Below are 23,963 nucleotides of genomic sequence, written 5' to 3' on the forward strand. Positions count from 1 at the left end.
GCTCATTTTGTGTCCATTTCACTTCAAGTGGATCTGCTTAAGAGAGGTCTACAGCTGTAAGGTCAACATGAATAAACAACTTGACACCTAAATGGAGGGAGCTTAAGCTTAGCAGTCAAATGGGGCCACCCATCGTCTTGGGGAGCAGCAACGTCCTAGAAAAAATGATGCCGCAAGGCAAATGAATCAAAACACCTTCAAAAACATTTGTCACTGCTTTTTATTACACAGATTTTTTTGGTTAGTATCTGCAGTTGTTCTACACAAGAATCACCATCATCTTTTATTTAATCTTATAGTCCATAGATATTTATGAAAGTTAAAACATAAAAGGACCAAAAAATGAAATGTTATTGAACAAAACAAAACAACAACTAACATTTTGTCCCTTGTTTTCTGATGTTTATTACGGTTGTTAAAGGTAGAACTGTAGTGTCGATTCTTGCAACTTTTAATTCCGTGAGATGATCTTAGATTTACACAATTTTTGTTGAATTTTTGAATCAAACACATTTATAAGACTCGTTATAAATGAATTTTAGGCTTTGCTGAATTAAAAACAGCTTTTTAAAATATTATCAACGTAGATGTGGCTTTCTTCTCTCAGCTCTCTTATTCTGAAAAGGAAAAACAAAAAACAAAAAAAAGACTGTGATTGGTTGCAGGTTTTTAAGATAATTACATGACAGAAACTTTTGTAATCCAATCTACCTATAAACCAGATCCAAGCTCTGATTTACCTCTGACTGTCAGCTTGGTGGAACACTCTGCCCTTCCCAAAGGGTTTTCTGCAACAACCTTGTACTCCCCAGTGTCCTTAGATCCAACCTTTAATATTAGTAAAGAGCAGACGCCACAGGTGTTGGAGACGAAGTAGTTGGTGTCTGTATTAAGACTGATGCTGTTCCGAAGCCATGTCACATGAGGTGTTGGATCTCCTTTTACAGCACAGCTCATGTAACATTCATATCCTTGTGGAGCGGTATGCTGTTTCAGTGGGACGATAAATTTTGGAGCACACTGTAGATCGCATGGTTTGGACTCTGGCATGTTGACTGTAAACTTTTCTGTTAGAAAGTAAAAACACACTGAGTCAATTTGCCAATCTATCCACAGTATGGAAAACTTTACAGCTTCTCAAATTCAATAGATACATTCAATATTTTATACAGTATATTGAGAAACTACTGCTTTTAAGGATTCATACCAGAATAAATTGTATTTTGGTGCGATATGTTTTTTCATACCTTTTTTGGCAGGAATCAGCCACTTTTGTGACTCCGAGTGTTTTGAGGAGCCCATGTCATTTTTGGCGTATACTCTAAATTGGTATTCTCTGCCTGGCAATATGTTGCAGGCTGTGAATTTATTGTTGAAGATTCTATCGGCGATGGTGTGCCAACTCCTTTTGACAGAATCACGCTTGGTCACCATATAGTGCAGCCGGTCGTCACGCTTCTCGTCTGGAGATGCGGTCCATGAAACGGTCACAGTGCCTGGGACGTTTTCGTCCAGCTCCACTGGGCCTGGGGGCTTCGGCTCATCTTAAGTAAAAATACATCATTTTGATCACTATTTATGCTCGAGCAGTCTTAACAGATTCTCAATTGGTGAACAGTGAGGTGTAATATTTATATAGACTTACCAGTGACCCTAATTTCAACGCTGAATGTTTCTTGTCCAACAATGTTCTTCACAATGATGGTGTAAATTCCAGTATCCGAGCGCTCAGCTGATGCAATTAGAAGCTGAGAGTTACCTTCAGCGTTGCTGACTGTTACTTTCTTTGACACTGGCGCTCCATCTTTCAGCCAGATCACCTCTGGCCAAGGGGAAGCCTGCAAAGAATGAAATGTTTAAAATGACCATATTTAGATGGTAAATTAGATATTTATTCATTTATTTTTTTATGAATACATATCTAATATTTAGTTACATTTTTTTTTCTTACCTCAAAGTTCATATTGAAACGAGCAGAATTTCCGGCTCTTACCACCATGAAACTCTTGACTTTTGCATCTGTGAACCGTGGTCTCACTATGTAAACAGCAGGGAGAAAGCAGTAAATAAATTAGTAAAAATAAAATAAAAACAGTAATCTTTTAAAGACAAGTAACACAAGAATAAATCAACTCTCTTTTTTTATTTAAGTAAATTGTATTTTTAGGTTCTAATAATTCTAAACATCTGTTATGGATTCAAATAAAACTTTATAATCCTATTTTACAGTCAAAAAGAAATTAAAAAGTGGTCATTTCAGGCTAACGTGCCTTGAAATAAGTCCTGTAACCTAGCTTATTAACACATACGTATCTAACAGGAGGCGTTCCACAAAGGTGGAATAAAATCACATATACATACTAAAATGGTCACTTAGATTTAGAAGAAAAACTGTTTTTTAGGGTGTTTTAGCTTGCCTCATAGTGAGATGGCCCTGGTTAGAATCCCGACTGTGACCTTTCTATGTGGAGTTAGCATTTTCTCCTCATACAATATATATAAATGGGTTTAGGCATTTTGGCTTCCTCCTATGGTACAAAAACATGCTTCATAGGCTCATTTGGTAATCTAAATTGTCCTTCAGCGTGACTGTGAGTGAGTAAGATTGTGTGGCCCTGAAACAGACTGTTGACCAGTTTAGGGTGCACCCTGCCTTTGCTCTTTAATAGTTGGGTAGGTTGTGTGCAGTGTGGAAATGCAACTTTTTTTTGTCACCAATGACCCTTCTCTTGTAACCCATGTATACACACACTAGGCAAAGCGCGCCACCTAGTGGGTGGCACTGGCTTAGGCGGTTGAGCATTTCGTCCAATGATTGAAGGGTCGGCGGTTCGATCCCCTCCCCCCAGCCAACTGTTGTTGTGTCTTTGGGCAAGACACTGTACCCTCCTTGTCTCCAGTGTGGCTCCACTGGTGTGTGAATGTGCAATAATGATCCCGGTGATGGTCAGAGGGGCCGCAGGCGTGAACTGGCAGCCACGCCTCTGTCAGTCTGCCCCAAGGCAGCTGTGGCTACTACAGTAGCTTTCCATCACCACATATGAATGAGGAGTGAATGATTAATGGACACACTGTAAGCGCTTTGAGTGTCTGGAAAAGCGCAGATCAATCCAATCCATTGTTATTATTATTATTAGTGTGGGTATGGCTCAGTCAACCTTGAACTGTATGTGTGTATTTCTATTGTCTGTCTGATCTTGTTTGGACTGTTCTGAAATGTATTTCCGTGTGCCAGTGAAAGCTCTGCATATGATAAATTAAAGAACCTTGAAACTTTTCTACAATCCACGTAACCCTAAAAGGCAGTCAGCACATTCAGAAAATGAATAAATGGATTTTTGTGTCACTTTTGTATTGTCTACATTAAAAAAAAAAAAAAACAATAATGAAGATGTCAACTGCATGTGTGTTTGTGAGTTTTTCATTGCCTAACAGTAATAGACTTTTGTTTTGATCAAATAATTAGGAACAAAACAACATAACTACTTTTCTTTATTAAACATTATCTTTAGAGGTTTCATTACTTGGTGTGTTCTGTGGACATCTTGTAAATAAAATAATTAAACTGCTAAATAAAAACTTCAGAAAATTATTTAATTTTGTTTAAATAAAATTGCAAATATAAATTGACATGGTTGCTGTGAGTTCCCTTACCAGGAGGGGGCATGGCAAGGATATAGTTGTCTAGTTCCTGGGGGTTTCCTTCTCCTCCATCATTTGTAGCAATGACTCTCACCCAGTACATTGCCAATGACTTCATCCCCTTTACTGTGTATGAAGTCATAGTTATGGCGTTGGAATTGCATCTGTCCCAGTCTGTGTTTTCTGCTAGCCTAATCTCCACAAAGTATCCCTTTGCTTCATCTTCAACCCCCTTAATGTCTTTAGGTTTGTTCCAAGACAGGGACAGTGTGGTATATGTGGAATCAGTCACTTTCAAGTCTGTGACTTTTCCTGGAGGTTCTGTAACACAAAATTAATCAGATTTGCTCTTACATCCCATAATTGTTCAGAGAAGGTGAGAACTGTCATAGTTTTGGTACATGTCTGCTTACTTTTAGGGTCTCTGGCAAATATGAATTCAGACGGTGTGCTGAATTCTCCCGCACCCGAGTTATTGATTGCAGCCACACGGAATTCATACTCAATTCCCTCAACCACATCTTTAACGGCATATCCTTTAGCTGCACAGGAAAGTAGCACATTAATAAAGTTAATCATATACTGCAAAGTTCATTAGATAAAGCCTAAATTATTAGTGTATTGCTAAACCTTGGATTATCTCATTATGCGGGTTGACTGGGCCCCAGAGGTTGCTACCCTTCTTGCGTTTCTCAAGGTTGTATCCCAGAATGTTGGTTCCTCCGGTGTCGGCAGGTGGAGACCAGGTAAGGTTGATGCAGTCCTTAAAAGCACTGGCAACCTTTGGTGCTGATGGAGGTCCAGGGTATGCTATATGCACAAAAAAAGTATGTCTGAACTTGATTATGATTATAAGCTAACTAAATTGCTTTGTAAACATTTGAAATTTCAAAACTTGAATGAGCATCACCAGTATATGTGTGTGTTAAAAACTTTGGCATTGTATAAACAATTGATGGTAAACATTTGCGAAGGTTAGTGTCATGAACAGTGAATAGTTGGGCTATAAACCTGGAATGTAATCATTATGGGATGTTCCAGTGGATGTATGGAAAATCTGTCCAGCTCATCACTGCTTCCTGCTAAGTGTTCACTCATCAAATTTGACCAACTTTCTCGTCTTATTTCTTACATATCTGATGATATTTGTCCAATTTGCAGACTTTAGCTCAAACCATTGTATAGCAGTTCCTCACCTTTTGTTCCAGCTTGAATGTCCTCTGTCTCCATAAGTTCACTGATTGCTATTTCTGTCTCCACTCTGATACGATAACAGTACCTTCTGCCGTGGTCCACATCAGTGTCCTTGTACAAAGCAACTGGACCAATTGGCCCCACTTTTTTCCAGGTGTTACGGCCAATTTGCTGTCGTTCCAGGATGTAGTTTTGTATCTTGCAGCCACCGCTGTCTTTTGGTGGCTTCCACTTGAATTCAATTCCAGAAGATGAGGCCTCAATAATCTCTAGAGGTCCCATTGGAGGTGTAGGTTTATCTATCAACAACAGCACATGAACAACTTCTCAAAACACTGCACATTATTAAAACACTGCTTTAGTTTAAAAATTAGTGTTTTAAATAGCATGCATCAATCATTCTTCTACAATATTGGTTTTGTGCATACCCAGTACATTAAGCTCAGTGCAGGCCTCCACGCTGCCAAACTCATTTTTCAGTTTTATTTTGATTTCTCCACTGTCCTTGCGTTGCAGTTTCAACAAAAGCAGTTGGCTACTCCCCTCTGAGTGCTCAATCTTGATGTTGCTTTCATCTGAAAGCTCTTCCCCCTCAAGGTACCACTGCACTTTAATAGGTTCCCGTCCAACATAAGCTATTTTGAATGTAGCTTTGTGTCCTTTCTTCACAGTTACAGTAGCTTTAAATTTTTCCAACTCCTCTGCATCAAACCTGGGTGGATCTAAAACCAGTGGGAAAAATATACATACAATGTAGTTACTTATTATACAAGGCACAAACAAACATATTTTTTAAAAGAAGAGTGTTCACCCTCAACAACAATTTCCGATTCTGTTTTGCGTCCATCGGCTTCAAATTTATATTTTCCGGCATGTTCCTCTGTGACTTTATCAATTTTCAGCCTGTGGAAACATCCGTCTTTTGAAATGGTCACACCTTCAGATGAAGTAATCTGAAAAATCAAACACATCCCCACTCTTTACATTTATAAGCCGGTATATATTACTGACATTTGCATTTAGACTCTGAGCTCACCTCCACTCCATCTTTGTACCAGATCCCGGGACAATCCTCCCTGCTCACTTTGCACTCTAGCTCTGCCGCTTCTCCAATATTGGCTTTACAGTCAGACAGGCCAGCTTGAAAGTGAACTCCAGGGTCTGAGAATTTACCCGTTAACATTTGTTTAGTATTTATTTATTTATTGAGTACATTACATCTTGTATACAAAAGCCACACACCATGATGCCACCTTTATCGGCATTGTGTCTCTGTAGTTCTGAGATCAGATTTTCAACTGTTATATATATATTCATAAATCATAAATATATTCATAAATCAACGTTATTGTCATTGTCCATGTTCAGGACATTAAGATCAAATCAGAATGTGAAAGTAGCAATGACAAGGTCATGTGCAAAAATACCACACCTTAAAAGAGTGACAAATGTTGCCTTTTTTTGTGCTTGCATTAAAATTGTGGTCATTTATTTCTCCCTCAGATAACTATAAGATAACTATTTAGATTATTAAGGAATATACAATTGTTTGATGCTTTGCAATTAAAAAAGCAACCCTTGAAACAGCACTAATTGTAGTTTTCCTTTTTTGTCAGTGAACATCCAGAGGAAAATTCCTTAAAAAAAATGTTTACTGTTATTCGAAACTATCCAAGGCACAAACATACATCTCTCTTGATGCTGACAACTCTTTGAACATTTGAAGAATTTATTTTTAAAATATTCTTTAGTAAAATAAAAAAAGAAGAGATGTGACTTTTACAGTGCTGTCACTCTTCAAGGTCTCCTTCAAGTTTGATGTCGTCTTGAATTATTGTAAAGATGTATCCACATTCTGGAAGGCAAATGTTGTATGGTCTGTTGTACGGAGAGCATGATCTTTTTTTCTATATCATGATTAAGTCCTGTTCCCCAATGCACCAGCTCATCCTGATGTGACATTTAAAATGGCAAGCACAGATGTTAAAACGGACACAACACGGCGCACAGATGCACGTCAAGCATTACACACACTCGGAGCCTCCAAACAACACAAAGACAAGATGGACTCAAACAAACAGTAAAGTTTCTCTTGATGTGAAACCTGTAGGCAAAATAAATACAATTGAAAAAAAAATGTTATTTAGAAGTATGATTTGATTTAACTTCACATAGAAGAACATAATTTTTCACCTCATTTGTGTCATCTTAACTGGATTACGGAAAAAAATCTGTTTAAAAAAAGCGCTTACAAGGAAACGTTTTCTTAGTCTCACATACAGCAGTAAGCCCTCTTACCACAAACCGTCTCCTCGATCAACGGACCTTTCCATGCAAAACCTGAACATCCAGCTGCTGTTGCTGAATCACCTCCACCTGCACCCCCAACATTTTCAAAGGGGGTCCAACAAAACCTGTTGCAGGTCCAGTGCCTGTTTCTCTTATATGAACACCAACTCCTTTTCTTATTCCCATTTCAGATTTAGAAGATCAATATCACTTCTTTTATTTGTGTTTTTTTATTTGGTGTTTTTCATTATGACTTATGAATTATTTCTGAAAACAATGATAACATTGGTAAGAACAACAAATAACATAAAAACATGCTTGAAAACAAGTCCAAGACTGAATGCAGATAAATAGGATGATTGTTTGGATTCATTGTGGCACATCAAAATAATAAGACACTTTTTTTTTGTTAAAAAAAATCAATCCAAATCTTTGTTTTATCTGTTTTTTATCATTTAATTTTTAGACTGCTATAATTTGTGACTAGAAACAAGGATTAACAACCAGTCAAACAAGTCTGTATGGCAAAACACAATATTCACAAAACATAAATATCTTCTGTGATTAAGTAAAATAATTAGAATCAAGTTTTTTCTTTTCTTATTTTTATATTTTGTTTATGACAGCTGCTAAGGTAAGTATAGTACAGCTGATGTGGTACTCCATACCATAGTGAAGCTTTGAAAACCAAGTCTTTGGTGCAATTTGGTAAGTATATGCATCATGTTGAAGGAAAGACTCAAAATGTTTGTAAATCCTTATTTTTGTTGAAAGATTTTTATTTTATGCAATAATTTGGACATTTGGCTAAGCATGTGAGCTTTAACATTTTCTAGTCATGCAATGCAAAAATAGACCCATAGAAAGAATTCAGAAATGCTTACACCAGACAGGTGCAGGCAGATTTTCTATAAATATGAGAAAAAAATCTGCCCAGAAAAATGGTCTTGCCAATATTTATTTTTTTAAAGAAAATTCTATTGTCACTTAGATATTTTTCCTCAAACTAAGATTTTCTTTGCTACTGAAAAACTCTTTTGCAACACAGGAAATAAAACGGCAAATTTATGTAGAAGTAGCCATGTAATTTTTGATTATTTCGTGTGTTAAGACGAAATTGCAAAACCATTTTTACAGTTAGGAACATGCAGAATAAACAAAAAACATCTTACCTATTACTGTATCTGGAACAAGTGGACCAGCTCTCACGCGTTTCTTGCGTTTTCCTTCTGTTTCTCTTTCTTCTCCTCCCTTACCTCCTTCCCCTGCTTCTCCTGCACCTGAACCATCTACTGTTTCTTCTCCTTTTTCAGTGCCCTTTGCATCCATGTCTTCATCTGAATCCTCAAATGAATCATAATCCTCATCTTCTTCAAAATCCTCTTCTAAACCCTCACCTCCTGCACCAGCAGCACCATTGCCTAATCCTGCACCTCCAGAACCAATTGACATTCCTGCTCCCCCTGCCCCTGCTGTACCAGCTGAACTTTCTGCTGCTCCTGTGGTTCCTACCACTCCTGCACTCCCTGCTAGTCCTGGGCCCCCTGTTCCTCCGGGAGTCCCTGCTGCGTCTGTGCTTCCTGCTACACCTGAACCACGTGCTCCCTCAGCACTACCTGCAGCACCAACACCAGGAGCTGCATTTTTACCAGCACCAACTCCAAGAGCACCTGCCTGAGCTTCATTACCAGAACCTGAGGCTGTCCCAGCATCGGCTCCTTTTTTCTTTGATTTTCTTACAGCACCATCCTTGCCAGCTGCTGCTCTCTTTGCCTTTGCAGCGGCCTTGGCTGCGGCTTTGGCTTCAGCGTGGGCTTTTTTAGCTGCCTCTTCCTCCGCTTGAGCAGCTGCTTCTAAAGCTTCTCTTGCTGCTTGAGTTTTTTTGGCAATGTCCATCTTCTCCGTCAGTTCTTGCTGATATCTTTCTTGTTGTTCTTTAGCAATTCTCAACAGCTCTTCATCATTGCCAGCACCAGCCATAGTAGTTTTGCGAGCTGATTTCTTAGATTTTTTAGCAGGATCTTTGTCTGCTGTAAAATAAATTACAATCAAATGCATTTGGCATTGGTCTGGGTTTTTATCCTCATTTAATGACATGATAAATACCTGCAACTTGGGCTGAAATTAAGTTCATGATCAACTTTATGCTATACAAGTGTCCTACCTTCAACTATAAGCCAGGCATTGCAGGACTTGATTCCAGCCACAGCTGCATAGATACCAGCATCCAAAGGCAGACAGTCTCGCACAATCAACTTGTGGATGAGTTTATCTTCAGATGCAATAATTTCATGTTTCTCGCTGTTTGAAAGCAGAGCACTTTTGCCGTACCATTTAATCTCATTCATTGGTGAAGTCAAAACACATTGAAAAAGGGCATCTTCTCTTTCTTCTGCCTTGACCTCTTGTATTTTGACTGCAAAGTCAACTTCAGGCACTGTAGGGGTTTAAGAAAAGACATAAAGAAAAAAAAAAACATTAAATGTCTTTTATCAGTTCTGTTCACTTTTTTTAATTACAATTTTGCTCTGGGTCACAAATGACAATCATTTCTCATTGTGTTCAAATGTTCTGGTAGGTTTAGCTAAATATATATTTGGCAAGAGGGATGAGAATAATTTTATAAATGGGTTCATGATAGAGGAAAAAAATACGAAGCTGAACAGCCAGTGTGAATACAATGACCAATGCACTTTTAACATTACATCTTTCCTCTTCTTCTTCTTTTTAAAATTAATGATTGTACAAAAGACATTTTATTGACCAATGTCTGTCTTTATAGGTTAAAGGGGTGGGAGGTGTGACAAGGGGTTGTGTTTGGTTCTGGTGGAAGGGGGTAACTCTATTTTTAAATTTGTTTGCTCGTCTTATTATTTATCATGATTTAAAGCATTTTGTGTTACCAAAATGGAAAATATGCATTTTTTGCTGACTGATAAAATAGGTCCGATCATTTTTAATGTTCCTATTTTGTGAACAAAAAAGGGAATTTATTTAATTTCAAAATCTTTCCTCTTTAAGCTTGTACTGCAGAGTCACCTAAGGTTAAGTTATAGTTATTTGATATTGTTATTTTTATTAATGTTTTTCAACACAGTATGACAGTGAAAGTGTTTCTTTTTCATTATGTTTTATATGTTAATGCTCCTGAGGATTCAATAATAAGTATTATATACATAGGTGTCTTCAATTTTATGTCTCAGTTTATCCCTTGTGCTATCTTAGATGACCCCACCCTTACATTGACGTGTTCTCCCTACCATGACAAAGGTGGATAAAGGTTGAAAGATTTCATGTAATCCATGGACACCAGTGAAGATCGCAAATCATTGAAGAAAAAAGGTTCAGAGCACTGTCTAGTGGGTCTAGATGACCCAACTCCTAATGTTAAAGTGCCTAGGATAGCACAAGGGTTACCTGCATCCACTGGAGCTGCCAAATATATTGTATGTTAAGCAGCAGTAAACCCAGGATCCACAGCTCTTTCTAGTTTTATGACGTAAAGAGGGAAGGTACTCTATTATGCTATGTACTTTTATTTTTACTACAATTATGTTTAAGCGAAATATGCATGTCTATATTCATAAAAATATAGTTTTTTATCTTTGTATCTAAAGAAATGCTGAATAATCCTCTGTAACAACAGATGAGATGTAGAAAGCATCACTCATAGTTATGGAAACATACCTTTAAATTCAGTGGAAAACACGTTTACTCCACCAACATCGACAGAGTAAAGTCCAGCATCATCTTTACCCAGATTTTTGATGGTGAAAATATATTTATTGCCAACTTGTTTCAAATTATGCTTCTTCCCATCACTCTCCTCTCTGGTGACTGGAACCATTACACCATCCTGTAATGTTTGGGGGGTATGAAACTATTTCAGTGAGCTCTGGAAAAGTGAGAGCCAAACCTCAAGAAAACAGAAAAAACAAAGTTGTCTTTACTCCACCTTGTACAAGTAAATTTTGCTGCCGGAATCCACAAGGTCCATATCCAATTCAATTGTTGCACAGTCATCATCTTTGACCTCAACAGGTTTTAGTGTCCCAATGTGTGAGATAAACTGTGGTAGAAGACAAAAGCAAGTAAAACAATATATATGTGTTTATAAATAAATAAATACGTATATATGTATAAATTTATCCAATATTTTTTTGATCCGACATGTTTTAAATCTAAACCTAACTGACAACTTAACTAAAACAACTAAACCTCATAGGACTGTGGGTAGTTAGACAATTTAAATAGATAATGAGTTTCCTTTCTTTCATTGAAAGCACTGACTGATGTACCTGAGCTATTTCCTCTTCTCGTTCTTTTTTCATTTCCGTCAGTTTCTTCAGCATGCCTCTGAAGTCCGTGATGCCAAACTCGCAACAGATGCGCTCATAGTCCTTCTTGTCAGCACTGAGCAGAATTTCCCAAACCTTCTCCTCTGTCTCCATAGGCTTGTCCTCTCGTGAACCATCTGTCTTCCTGGAGAGGGGAGAGTTATGCATATCTTCTGTCAAACACTAATAATCTTGTGAGAAGTTTAACATTGGAAGTAAGAGTTTACTTACCGTGCTTTTAGCTTCTTCTTGATTTCAGAAACATCTGCAGAGCACAGCAAAACAAATTGAGACTCAATGACTTGTTTTTTAATAGTGAACATGTTTTGTAAAAGAAAAAAAATCTATGTAAAAGGACGACATTGATTTTGAGTTTTAAAAAATTTCCTTAATTATTTTAATGGGAAAAATCTTAATTGACCCATTCCCTGGGAACCATTTGGTGGTTTACCCCCCCCCCCCCCCCCCCCAATCCAACCCTTTAATGCTGACTGTCAAGCAGTGAGGCATTGGGTCCTGTTTTAGAGTCTGTGATACGACTCAGCTTTGGATTTGAACTCACAACCTTCCAGTTTCAGGGCAGACACTGCCACAAGCCCACTATGCTAGTAATTTCACATCTTGTTTAAAACATACAGACAGTAAATTTATGAATAACTTAAGTTAATGTTACAACAAAGTTTTTTTTAAACTGTCTTTTAAAACCCCACCTTCCATTTTTGCTTTTTGAAGTTGTTTGGTCATTGAGAATCCAACTGTAAAAAAACAACAATAATAATAACAATAAAACATATGTTCATTAAAATAATAAAAACAGATTTCCCACGATGAAAATTTAAAATGATAGTGGTTACCCTCAATAACATTAAGAACAGCAGTGCAGACAGCTCTCCCGTATTCATTTGTAGCGTAGCACTTGTACGTGTCAGCATCTTCTGGTGCCACTTTTGGGAACTAAAACAAAGAGTTGTTGCAATGACTTAAGAAACAACTTATGTTGTCATTACAGATCATGAATTCTTAGTGATGCAGTAAAGCGTACCTCAAGGTAATGTTCTTGAGCTGCCTCATCATACCTCTGAAAGCACACATTGGGGTGAAAGAGTAGTTCTCCGTTTGCTCTTTCCCATGTCACAATGGGTTGTGGATCACCCACCACAATGGCTTTAAAGAATGCATGTTTACCTGTTGGCAAAACAATAAAAAACAAGTTATTGCTATATGTAACTGTTGCTTCTATCGGTAATACCCCAAGTGTTCCAAGAAAATTGGGTTGTGTGCCATAAAAGCATGAAAAAAATGAAGCAAAGCAGTTTCTTTTTAAAAGCTTTCACATTTTATTTTATTTTTCATGTATGTTGATGGTCGTTGGTAGCCCTGAGTCTATGAGTTAGACAGATAAAAACTTACCCTCTTGAATGGTGAGAGCAATGGGTTTCCGAGTAAAATCTGGAGTTGTCTTTCCTTCTGGAAGTTCTTCCAAAAATTGGGTTATCATAACACCAGGCACCTTTGACTTCTTCTTTATTCCTTAAATAATTAAAAGAAAAATGTTTATAATGAGACAACCTGATTATACAGACCAACTTAAGATCAGTGTTTACAAAGATAATGTAGAGTCTGCAAAATGATTCATTTCAAGTGACCATTTGAACCTCTTTTTCATTTAAGTAAAGATCATAAATCATAAAAAATAAAAAGTTAGGACTAAATTAATGTTTTCCCCAATATTCTAATGCAGTTCTCCAATACTTAACCCTTTTTTTTTCAACAGAGGTCTGAAACCTGAGGCTCTGGAGCCACATGCGGCTCTTTTATCCGTCTATTGTGACTCTTTAGCTTTAAGGAAAAAAAGTAACAGTTTGAACAAAATAATAAATTCATTGTTTTGGTTAGGTCTTTTAGTTAATAAATCTAACCCAAAATATTACACATTAAATGTACATTAGGCCTACTTTTTGGATACGCTTGTGTGTCATTAAAATGGTATTTTCAAATACTCTGTCACTCAAGCAGAAAAAATACATAAACTCTCTCATCAAATAAAAAATTAAAATAAAACAGATATCAAAGAAGCCAAACACGCAGGTTGAGAGTCACTCATCCAGTTGAGTTTATACATTTATGCACGAAAGATCTTAATTTATTTTCTTTACCTGGAAAAAATGAAGACAAAAAAATGTATACCAAAATCATCGACTTTAATATAAATATATATATATATATATATATATATATATATATATATATATATATATATATATATATATATATATAGTTTTTTAGAGAAAGTTTTGTGGAGAAAGCATCTGCAAAGTTTGCTATGCCTAATCAAATTCTCGCTTTGTTAGAGCTATGACTCTGAAAATGGTTTGTTGACCTTTCTCTTAGTGTTTGCAAAAAAATCTTAGACCTTTCTGTATTTTTTTTATTGCAAGAACCACAAGCTTTTGTCAATACATTTACATTTCCACCTACTCTGCTCTTCTTGTGCATTTGCTTCGCCCTGACCCTGCACCCTGAGCACATGGTAAACACAGAGTATGCATAAATTGAAAAATAATTTCTGTGAGGAAACAGCCACAGGACAGTCAGAAGCCTTTTGAGAGAAAACAAATTTATTCACCCAATTGGGTAAAACCAGAAGCTGTTTTTATGAATAACTATGCCTCATGGACTCGCAGAGTACTTGGATTTGGTTGCATTTAATCCTGATAGGCTCTCTCCCTCGGTCATCGTATTCACATAATCTTCAAACACAGTAAACAAAAGGGATTATCGTGCATATTCAGTGTTTCTCCTTAAACATTGTGTTTACCTAAATTAACATTTGCTAATAATATAACATTTGTATGGGAAGTTACATATAAACTAACCTTTTTTTTAAAGTTATCTTACACTTATAAATGTAACTTTATAATGTATAATGTATAAATGATTATTTTTTTAAAGTAACCTTTAAATAATTTTCACAATGCCTTGCTGTGCATGTAGTTTGCATGTAAATATTTGAAGAGCAGCACCATGAAACCCTTAGGAGAGTAGGAACTGACCCCTAGCAATCTTGATAGCAGAATCCTTGAATGATGACGAGAAGGGTAATCCTGCTCTTTCTGCTCTTATTTTTATTGCTAGCAAGGAAATAAATGCAAGTACGAATAAATTTTTATTTTATTTTAGTCATTTAGAGCAGAACATGCATAAGGTGATGACCTTATGCTTACAGTCCTAAACTCTGTAAGAAAAAAAGTTCTTGACTTCTGCTTTCCAGCATTGAAATAATCAGATCAGTGTGAGAATATGATTGTTTTTCTAAATCTGTTCAATCTAATGAAATACATATTTTAATTTGTTCAGTCTATAGATCTGGCAAAATTCAATATTAAACTGGTAGAAACTCTGAAAGATTAAAAAGACTTACCAATGTGGGGTTATTTTCACATCCTGTGTGTGTAGGAGTGATCAAACAGAAAAAAACATATTTATTGAAATCCTATTTAAATGCACATGGGCTGTTTGCAGAAAAACCTCTGAAGGGAAGAGTATAGCTGTAAGATGTGTCAACCTGCTATCACTGAACAGCAGAAGGTTTAGTCTTTGGTCATTAGCTATAGGAATTTAAAGACTGCAGGTCTTTCTGTTTGTTGGAGATGTCTTTAAAGTTTTCTAGTAAAAGTGTTTTCATAATGACTTTTTCACTGCTTCATTTTGGGTTTGCATGATTTTTTTTTCTTTTATATCTCATATTCTACAATATTTGGAATTCTGCATGTTTTTTAAATCATTTACAAGCTATCAGTGCTTTCGGGGTGTTTTGTTTTTCTTTCACAAAGTTCAGATGAGATTATTCCTTTTTCCCAACTTTGATCATTTGAGGGTTACAGTTTAAAGGCCCGTTCACACCGGGACGAATTTCGCCGGCGATTTTCGCCCACGTTTAACGCCTCGTGACTAAACAAAGGGCACCAATGTGAGTGTGCACACCGACGCGAATAAACGCCACTCGTCAAAGCGTCAAAAAATAAAACGCCTCGGGTTCGTTTTTTTTTATTTTATTCGACCAATGAGAATGCCGCTTTTGCACACGTGTCTGGAGCTTCTGAAGTTACAGTAAAACACAACTTGGGGGCGCTCAAACACAAAACTGCCTTGCTGAGCACACATACCAGCGAAGAAGATAGACGTCAAGTAGCGTCTACACTGCCGCGAAGAAATAATGACGGACATTCTAAAATATCCCCGAACCAAGCACCAGTTGGAGCAACTGGTGCTTGAAATATTCATGTTTTCTTTGTATGATTCTGACAAGTGCGTAAATACTTGCTCTCTTCTTCTGAGTGAAAAGCGACTTTAAGAAGCGTAAAGTTGCGCAGCGCCACCTTGTGTACAGGAGTATTTCTGTTTACATTAAGCGCCATCTAATGTCAGGGAATGAAATTGCACGTTCGCTCGGCTCATCGTCAGCGAAAATCGCCTGGGTGTGAACACAAAAAACGTGGCGAAAAACACTGGCGAATAACGCCTGGCGAATATTCGTCCTGGTGTGTACGGGCCTTAAGGTCATGACCTCAAAAATGCAGTGCTGCAGTTTCATCCACATAACCAGCATTGTTTTGTTAATCACACCATCACATCATTTAATGTCCATTTCGGTTCACTTGAAGTTTCTTTGTAAACTATTATTCAAAGGGAGTTTTCCTCTCCACTCCGTTCAGTTGGCAGGATGAGGATCACACCTAAACTTCTTTGTCACTTGAAAAGCCTACTTTAAAAAATAATTGTTTCACTTTTGACCTATTGGAATAAACTAGACCTGGTCTATATTGATCTAGACTTTATGGAATGGATTATGACAATTCTGATTATTTAGTTCTGTTTGATGTTTCTTTCCCTTATGAGGTGAATGGGCCTTTTATATGTAGCTGTATGACATTTGTTTTCTGCCCTAAAGGTACTGTCAACTATTACTTGTGGAAATTCTGATTTAATTTATATATATCTAATTTATGTTTTTTACTCCTCATTTTTGAGTTTAGAAATTTCTTTGACACACTGACTTTCTCTCTCCTTTCTTTTCTTAACAATAACTTATCAAGCCTGTATTGTTTTTTGAAAAAAATTAAAGCACTTCGATAAATGACTGTACAAACTTCAGTGCAAGTTCCTTTATTTTAAGTAAGAAGATTTTATAAACGGTTAATATGAAAAAACGTTTTCTTTTTTTTTGTGGCATTGTCTCTTTAAATGAAAAGAGGTGTAATTACCTTCAGATCCTTTTCAATATAATTGGTGTTGTTTACACAGTAAGGTTGAAAAAAAAGTGTCACAATTAAATGCTTCCATTGTGACATTGAAAGTTTCATCATCCATGACTGGATGGCAACTTTCACAGGTCAATGAAAAATAAAACATATATCACATGCACCCCACTCAACTCAACAGGGATTCATGCATGTATACAGCGTGAATCGACTTTTTGAAGCTCGCATACCTTTGTTGTCAGGGTGAGCTCCATCAGAACCGCTGAATTAACACGTAACGTGACAGCCGGAGAGGGCAAAGGACAGGGAGATATTAATCCTGACAAAAGCACCATGGCAGGCTGGAACTTCGACAGGATCATCAACACTTAATAAACACACAAGACTACAATGTACAGTATGTCCCAGAAATGGGATGTACAGAGACAGACAGACTTGAAATATTCAGACGTCACACAATAAAAAGACGTTTTGACGAGATTGTTAGAGACACACATGACATTGTGGTGTTGCAACAGCATGAAGGCGATTGTGCTGTGCAACCCACAATTAGACTCAACACAAAACTTGCTTACGCGTTTTCTCATGGCAGACATCTCAGGATGATCCTGTGGGGTGCTTGAGATACTTAAAAAAATAATTTTTTTAAATCAAGTTTAAACAAGCCTTGAATTTATCTTGAGCCAAACAATGGCATCTAACTTGTGACAGCACAAGTGTGTGTTGCATTGATTTTTTGATGTAGGGTGTATGTTGGAGAACTTTGGGGAATTCTTGCATTTAGATTTTGTTTCCCAACGTGGCTTTGTTCAGTGAATTATCTGCATCCCATTTTCTGGCTTCTGATATGACAGACATAAGCGGTGGCCCTCCTCTTCATGGTTTCTGTCCTTGGCATGGAGAGACTTCAGTGGCCGCATTCAAATCAGAGTGGTTTTGTAAAAGCCTCTTTTCTGTGTTGGAAAATATGTATTCACCAACAGTATTGACTGTTTTGTCCAGACAGAAGAAAACGACTTTGCCGTCAAGGTTTTCTGACATCCTTGCTGAAGTGCAGGGATTTGAAAATTCCACATTTTTTCGTGCTACTTCTTGTTAATGAATTGCTATTCTTCTGTATTTTTATCAGAAATGTCCATTTGAAACTTGATTTAGCATATGTATATGCCTTTGGCTCCAAATGTTCACAATCCATTTCTTGACACAACGCAGTCCTCTTGATATAAGTCTTGCCAGTGATCTCCTTATCTTGCCAGTGATCTCCTTATCTTGCAGGTTTGTGTTTCTTAGATGCAATCTTCCAAAAAATGTGATGTGGTTTAAACTAACCCAACATCATTGATGAGGGTAGGGAAAGTGAGGTGGAAACAGCTCAAACATCACCCGAAGATTGATTGCGGGACTTACCCGCCTGCCCAGTGGCAGTCTGGTCAGCCACCTTTGTCTTCTTCCACATCTTGGATTACTCTTGAGCTTCAGAAGCCTCTGCGCAGGGAAGTAAGACACGTTTCAGGTTGATGGCCTTTAAATTAAAGTCTTATTTAAAACAAGCACATGATACTCAAAGGGGTTTATGGACATCAACAAGTGGTTTTATTTGGCCTGGATCTCTTAGGTGGTATTTTTAGTTACATCACAGGTGCAGTTATTCTATCCAGCCAGTGAGAGGCAGCAGCCGATTTAACATGCAGAAGCTGTTGACGTAACCCTTGTGCTATCCTAGGCACTTTAACATTGGGAGTTGGGTCATCTAGACCGACTAGACAGTGCGCTAAACCTTTTTACATCAATGATTTGTGATCTTCACTGGTGTCCATGGATTACATGAAATCTTTCCACCTTTATCCACCTTTGTCATGGTAGGGAGAACACGTCAATGTAAGAGTGGGGTCATCTAAGATAGCACAAGGGCTAAACATGATTTGAAGCACTGTCTCAGAAGTCTTTTACAGACATTAATTAAAGAAAATCCTGCTGAAGCATTATAGGGTGAAACTGGATGAAGCATAAAGTAGAAACACAACTCCACTGCCCTAACCACCCAAAAGAAAGAATCCTAGTGAGAAATGAAAAGCCCTCAAATGCATTTCAATATTCATTTTTTTTTGTCTGAATTGGGATAGATTAGGGTTTAATTACTTTTTATAAACAACTAATACATTTTTTTAAAAATTATTAGTGATTAGTTGGCATTCGCTCATTTAGACCAAAATGCATCTTTTTTGTGGCTTTTGGATTTTTTTATGTAGATCTGTATTCTTGTTCAGTGCCGTTCATTTTTATAAAAAAGCTGTGGTTAGTAATTTTATTTATTTATTTAATTTTCATTTTATTTTGTTAAATGCCTAAAGCACTAAGCATGCTCATTAATCCCTGCATTAAGCCCAGGCTTCTGATGGTGGATCTTATGACTTATATGAGTTATACAGTGGGTACAGTATGTAACCCTTGTGCTATCCTAGGCACTTTAACATTGGGAGTTGGGTCATCTAGACCGACTAAACAGTGCGCTGGACCTTTTTTCTTCAATGATTTGTGATCTTCACTGGTGTCCATGGATTACATGAAATCTTTCCACCTTTGTCATGGTAGGAAGAACACGTCAATGTAAGGGTGGGGTCATCTAAGATAGCACAAGGGTTAAAAAGTCACCAAATGTGCAAGTTCCCTCATTTAAGAAAATGAGGAAGCCTGTAATTTTCATCGTAGGTATACCTCAACAATAAGAGAAAAAATGAGAAAAAAATACATCCAGAAATCACATTGTCTGATTTTTAAAGAATTTATTTTTAGATTATGGTAGAAAATAAGTATTTTGTCAATAACAAAAGTTCAACTCAGTAATTTGTTACTCTTTGTTGGCAATGACAGCAGTCAAATGTTTTCTGTAAATTTTCACAAGGTTTTTAGATTAGATTAGATTAGATAACTTTATCCCATGATGGGGAAATTCACCATTTGAAAAAACTGTTGCTGGTATTTTGGCCCAATCCTCCATGCAGATCTCCTCTGGAGCAGTGATGTTTTGGGGCTGTTGCCTCCAAAGATTTTGAATGGAATTGAGATCTGGAGACTGTCTAGGCCACACAGGTGCCATTTATATAGGTAACGAGTTGAAGACAGAGGATGCTCTGACAGAAAAAGTTACAGGTCTGTGAGACCTGTCAGGGACCAAAATTTTTTTTTCCCACCATAAATTGGAAATTCTTTAAAAATCAGACAGTGTGATTTTCTGGTTTTTTTATTCTAATTTTGTTTTTCATAGTTGAGGTATACCTATAATCAATATTACAGGCCTTTCACATCTTTTTAAGTGGGAGAACTTGCACAATTGGTGGCTGAGTAGGAACTTTTTTGCCTCACTGTAATTCTTGTGCTGTTGCAACCTGGCAAATGTGATTTTTTATCTGAAATTGTTTGACAAACAACAACCCAAAATGTTCTAACAATTACAACCTTTAAAGAAAAACTATGTCCACTATTTCTTTAGAGAAAATTGTTAAATACTAACCCATGGCTTTAGCATCCCCCCAGAAAAGTAGATGTATTTACATTCTTAAGGTTTGCAACCACAGATGCAAATTGTGTTCAGATTTTTGGCCTTATGTCTGTATGGAACATTTGAGAATAATATCTACTGTTAACTGATAAGTATTTTTTTTTTTGGCAAAATAATTAGATTTTGTATCCTAATGTCACATTTGTCTGTAAACTACAATTTAAACACAAAGAAGAACTTATTTTAGTTGAACATGCTAAAAATACTTGACATGGAGAGATATATTGCAGTGCCAATAACAGTGAAGGATTTAGAATAATCCCACAAAAGACTGTGAACCTGTGGATACCACGCTCTTTTATCACCAAAATAATGAAATTACAATTACCATTTATTCATGAATTTTTTTCATTTGTCTGTTATCTTAACAATTCTTAAATATAAATAAATTATTTTCTTGAATTTCTGTGCAATTTATGACTGAATCCCTATACAAAAAATTGTGACTGGCATGTTTGCTGTTTACTGTTCTCACTGCATATGAAAAAAAAGACCTTGAAATCCATACTGTCACATCGTGTCACATGTTTACTGTAACAAACTGCATGCATGCCAGTATACAAAATAAAATAGTATGCTTTCTTAATTGCCAGACCTAATGCAGGTTAAATCGTAACACATTCCCCTTTGTGTTGGGATTGCTTATTTAAAATGTTAATTTTCTTACACTACTATGCTGTATTAGCCCTTGTGCTATCCTAGGCACTTTACCATTACCATCTAGACCCACTAGACACTGCGCTGAACCTTTTTTCTTTAATGATTTATGATCTTCACTGGTGTCCATGGATTACATGAAATCTTTCCACCTTTATCCACCTTTGTCATGGTAGGGAGAACAAGTCAATGTAAGGGTAGGGTCATCTAAGATAGCAGAAGGGTTAAATAGACATGAATACAATAGATTTTTTTGTGTGAATATAAATCTATTAAAATCAAAAGTACTTCATAAGATTTTTGTGTAATAATAAGTAATAATTAGTAGCTGAGAGGAAGCACAGAAATCAGAAAATAGAACATGACACGTTTTCTGAGAGTCCTCCATGCACTACAGATAACTCCTGCACTGACCACATACTCTGGAAATGGCATTTGGTAGCTTCTCAAATGTCCTTGACTGCATGCTTTGCATTTCCCCGGCTGCAGAATAGTATTACAGGATGGAAGCCAGCTTCGACTCTGTAACTCATACAAAACTGGGCTTTTTGCCAATGTCGTTTTGAGTCTAATGGTGCAACGTGAACTGCCCCATGGATTTACTTTTTTGTTCACCTTATGTGAGAGGGTCCTGTGTCATGATGCATCTGAGTTGCAAAACCTAAAAAATAAATAAGCTGCTCAAACCAAATTGTGTGGTTAGTAATCCTGGTAATCTGCTTTCTCTAATTTTAAATGCTTTGCATGAAATGTTATTATCATGGTAACAGCAGTTGATTTTTACCTAAACACTTTTAAAAGAGGCCAAGCAAAACCTTTGTTCTTTAAAGTAAAAAAGAAATCGATCTTCTGCCAAACTCCTACCCACTACCTTCTGGCAGGTCCCTGGATCTCGGGTTACATATTGATTTGATACCTCCATCTAAAGTTAGTCATTACCCAACAACCTCACTGCTCTGACCATATTGCCATGATCCAGCCTCCCAGATTTAAAGCGATGCAATTCAAGCCGAGAAGCAGTGTGCCTTGCAATATAGATTTTTACTCTATGGAACATGTGTCATGTGTGTAACTTCATCTAGAGAAACTGCAAAAACATACCTATGAATAAATAATTTGAGAAGTTACAGTTTAATTTGAGCCACTGTATTCTCTAAAGAACATTTTTGCTTTAAAGATCTGTGAAGATGAAATGGAAAAGTCTCTACCATCCAAACATGCACAACATTGTGCTTTATTTTCCTGTTCCTTTCTGTCCTTGCTTATAGCCATCCCCCTTAATGTTCTTGTAATGGCAAATGTATTGCACTTATCTCAATGTAGTTAACAGACAAAAAGGGTTTTTGCAGCTCCTGCTCTTTGCTCTGTTCAGTGCATTTTCTCACCCAGCCTTCATTCTGAGGGCCACCTACCTGCTCCGTCCTCAGTGTGCTCTTCCCTCTCAGACAGCAGTCTGGTCGCTCTCTGCCTTCCCCTAAATTTTTCACTGTAATAGATCCTTTCAGTGGTGCGCTTGATGCTTTTCTAGCCTTCAGACTTGGTGACTGCTAAAAGCAGTTTAGGCTTTTTTGTGGTACGGATGACTCCAAAGACATTGGAGGTTGAGTGGGCGGTGGAGCAAGTAGGGGGACTTGAAGGGGGTGGGAGGGGGACAGGGTAGGTTAAGTACCTCCTTAAAAATTATTTGTTTGTTTGTTTCTATAAAACAGGTTAAATGACACAAATGAGGATGGAGTTTTCACTTTAACAAGCATCAAATTACATGTTCAGGATTAAATCAACGGTTAAAGTCAGAAATGGGTCACGTGTTGCATATGTACTGCAGTTTAAGATCTTACAGTAAAACAACAAGAGGATTTACTTGTTTTATGATTAATATGGAATCTGGAATACAAATATATATAAATACATGTTATTTTACACTAACCTTGGGTTTCAAAAGTGTTATTTTAGCCACATGCCAAATTTACTGCATACCAGAAACTTTACAGCCCACACAGTAAACTTTGACTTTGTCACACAACAACAACCATAAATCTGATAGACTGTACGTAAAGAATTTTGCTAAGTGACAAGTGTCATCTTCCAGTAGGGCCTCAAAGGTCTGTGACCATTTAAAGAGAGGTGCATGCATCATTTTTATAGGCATTTCTTTGAATACAAACCAGAATGAAAGAGGTGTTATTCACCTCATTTAAAGCTGTTTATTTATTGTTGCTTGCTCATTTGAAATATATATTTGACTATGTTTTAAAGGATGTTCCAGTCATGTCAGGACAACAGTCCTGACATGACTGGAACATATATTTTAACAACATTTAACATATATTTTAACAACATTTATCAGGCCATGATCTGAGAAAGGCTGACAGAACATGAAAACTAATGGATGAATATTTTTGTTTCTTTTTTGTACTTTTCCTTAGCTTTGTGAGCACCTAATTACCCTCAATTTAAGACCATCCATATTCGTTTTCAAATGCAAATCATCTATTCATTATTTGAAACCTGCTCAATTCCTCCTGGGGTTCTGGGGTTGCTGGAGCCTAGCCTGGCTACTGTTGAATAACTGGTTGAGTACACCCTGGACAGCTCACCAATCCTTGGCAGGGCACGTGTAAATTAAATTTTACATATATTTACATGCATCTGTGTAGATGTAAATATTACCTTTAGGTTAAATAGAGATAAAGGGTAAAAACCGAATCCTCATTTAAAAAAGGGCCAAAAGTGACATGAAGCTTAAACACGGCTAAAGTTACTATTTCTGCTTTTTGCCATGCTTCTTCCAAAAAAAACTTGAAACTACACAAACTAGAGATTTTCTTTTTATTCAAAACTTGGTTTTGAAGTTTGGAAAGCTTAAATGAAACGTATTGCTGCTTTTTATCATCCAAAGTTGTTCTCTTTTACACTATAATTCTTCCTATTATAACTTTTTTGGGAGATCGTAGCTCTCAGCAGGTTACAGCAGGCTACTTTTACAACATCACCACTGATAGATGCCTTTATTGCACTGTGGCC

At 36.9% G+C, this 23,963-nt stretch overlaps 1 protein-coding gene across 4 annotated transcripts; it reads right to left on the reverse strand.

The window, feature by feature from the left end:
- Window positions 1-202: 202 nt before the first annotated feature.
- On the reverse strand, window positions 203-22,568 carry igfn1.1 (immunoglobulin like and fibronectin type III domain containing 1, tandem duplicate 1). Of its 4 annotated transcripts, none has more exons than XM_023954965.2 (24): window positions 22,352-22,568; window positions 18,131-18,208; window positions 12,873-12,992; window positions 12,505-12,647; window positions 12,317-12,416; window positions 12,173-12,217; window positions 11,694-11,727; window positions 11,424-11,607; window positions 11,081-11,194; window positions 10,813-10,981; window positions 9,290-9,562; window positions 8,298-9,155; window positions 5,873-5,997; window positions 5,648-5,789; window positions 5,265-5,558; window positions 4,839-5,135; window positions 4,273-4,452; window positions 4,056-4,184; window positions 3,655-3,963; window positions 1,952-2,037; window positions 1,646-1,838; window positions 1,248-1,544; window positions 741-1,067; window positions 203-617 (listed from the first exon to the last, which is right to left on the reverse strand). In XM_023954965.2, exons 2-24 carry the CDS (start codon window positions 18,177-18,179, stop codon window positions 613-615), a joined length of 4,473 nt encoding a protein of 1,490 aa, XP_023810733.1. In that variant the 5' UTR covers window positions 18,180-18,208; window positions 22,352-22,568; the 3' UTR covers window positions 203-612. The 4 variants fall into 4 exon arrangements, with proteins under 4 accessions (XP_023810733.1, XP_023810734.1, XP_078803390.1 ...); XM_023954966.2 differs by having other exon boundaries at window positions 8,298-9,152; window positions 22,352-22,567; XM_078947264.1 differs by having other exon boundaries at window positions 16,954-18,208; window positions 22,352-22,509.
- Between the last annotated feature and the right edge of the window lie 1,395 nt (window positions 22,569-23,963).

Source organism: Oryzias latipes, chromosome 5, assembly GCF_053564925.1.
Source record: "Oryzias latipes strain Hd-rR chromosome 5, Olatipes_Hd-rR_3.1".
Classification (NCBI taxonomy): Eukaryota; Metazoa; Chordata; class Actinopteri; order Beloniformes; family Adrianichthyidae; genus Oryzias; species Oryzias latipes.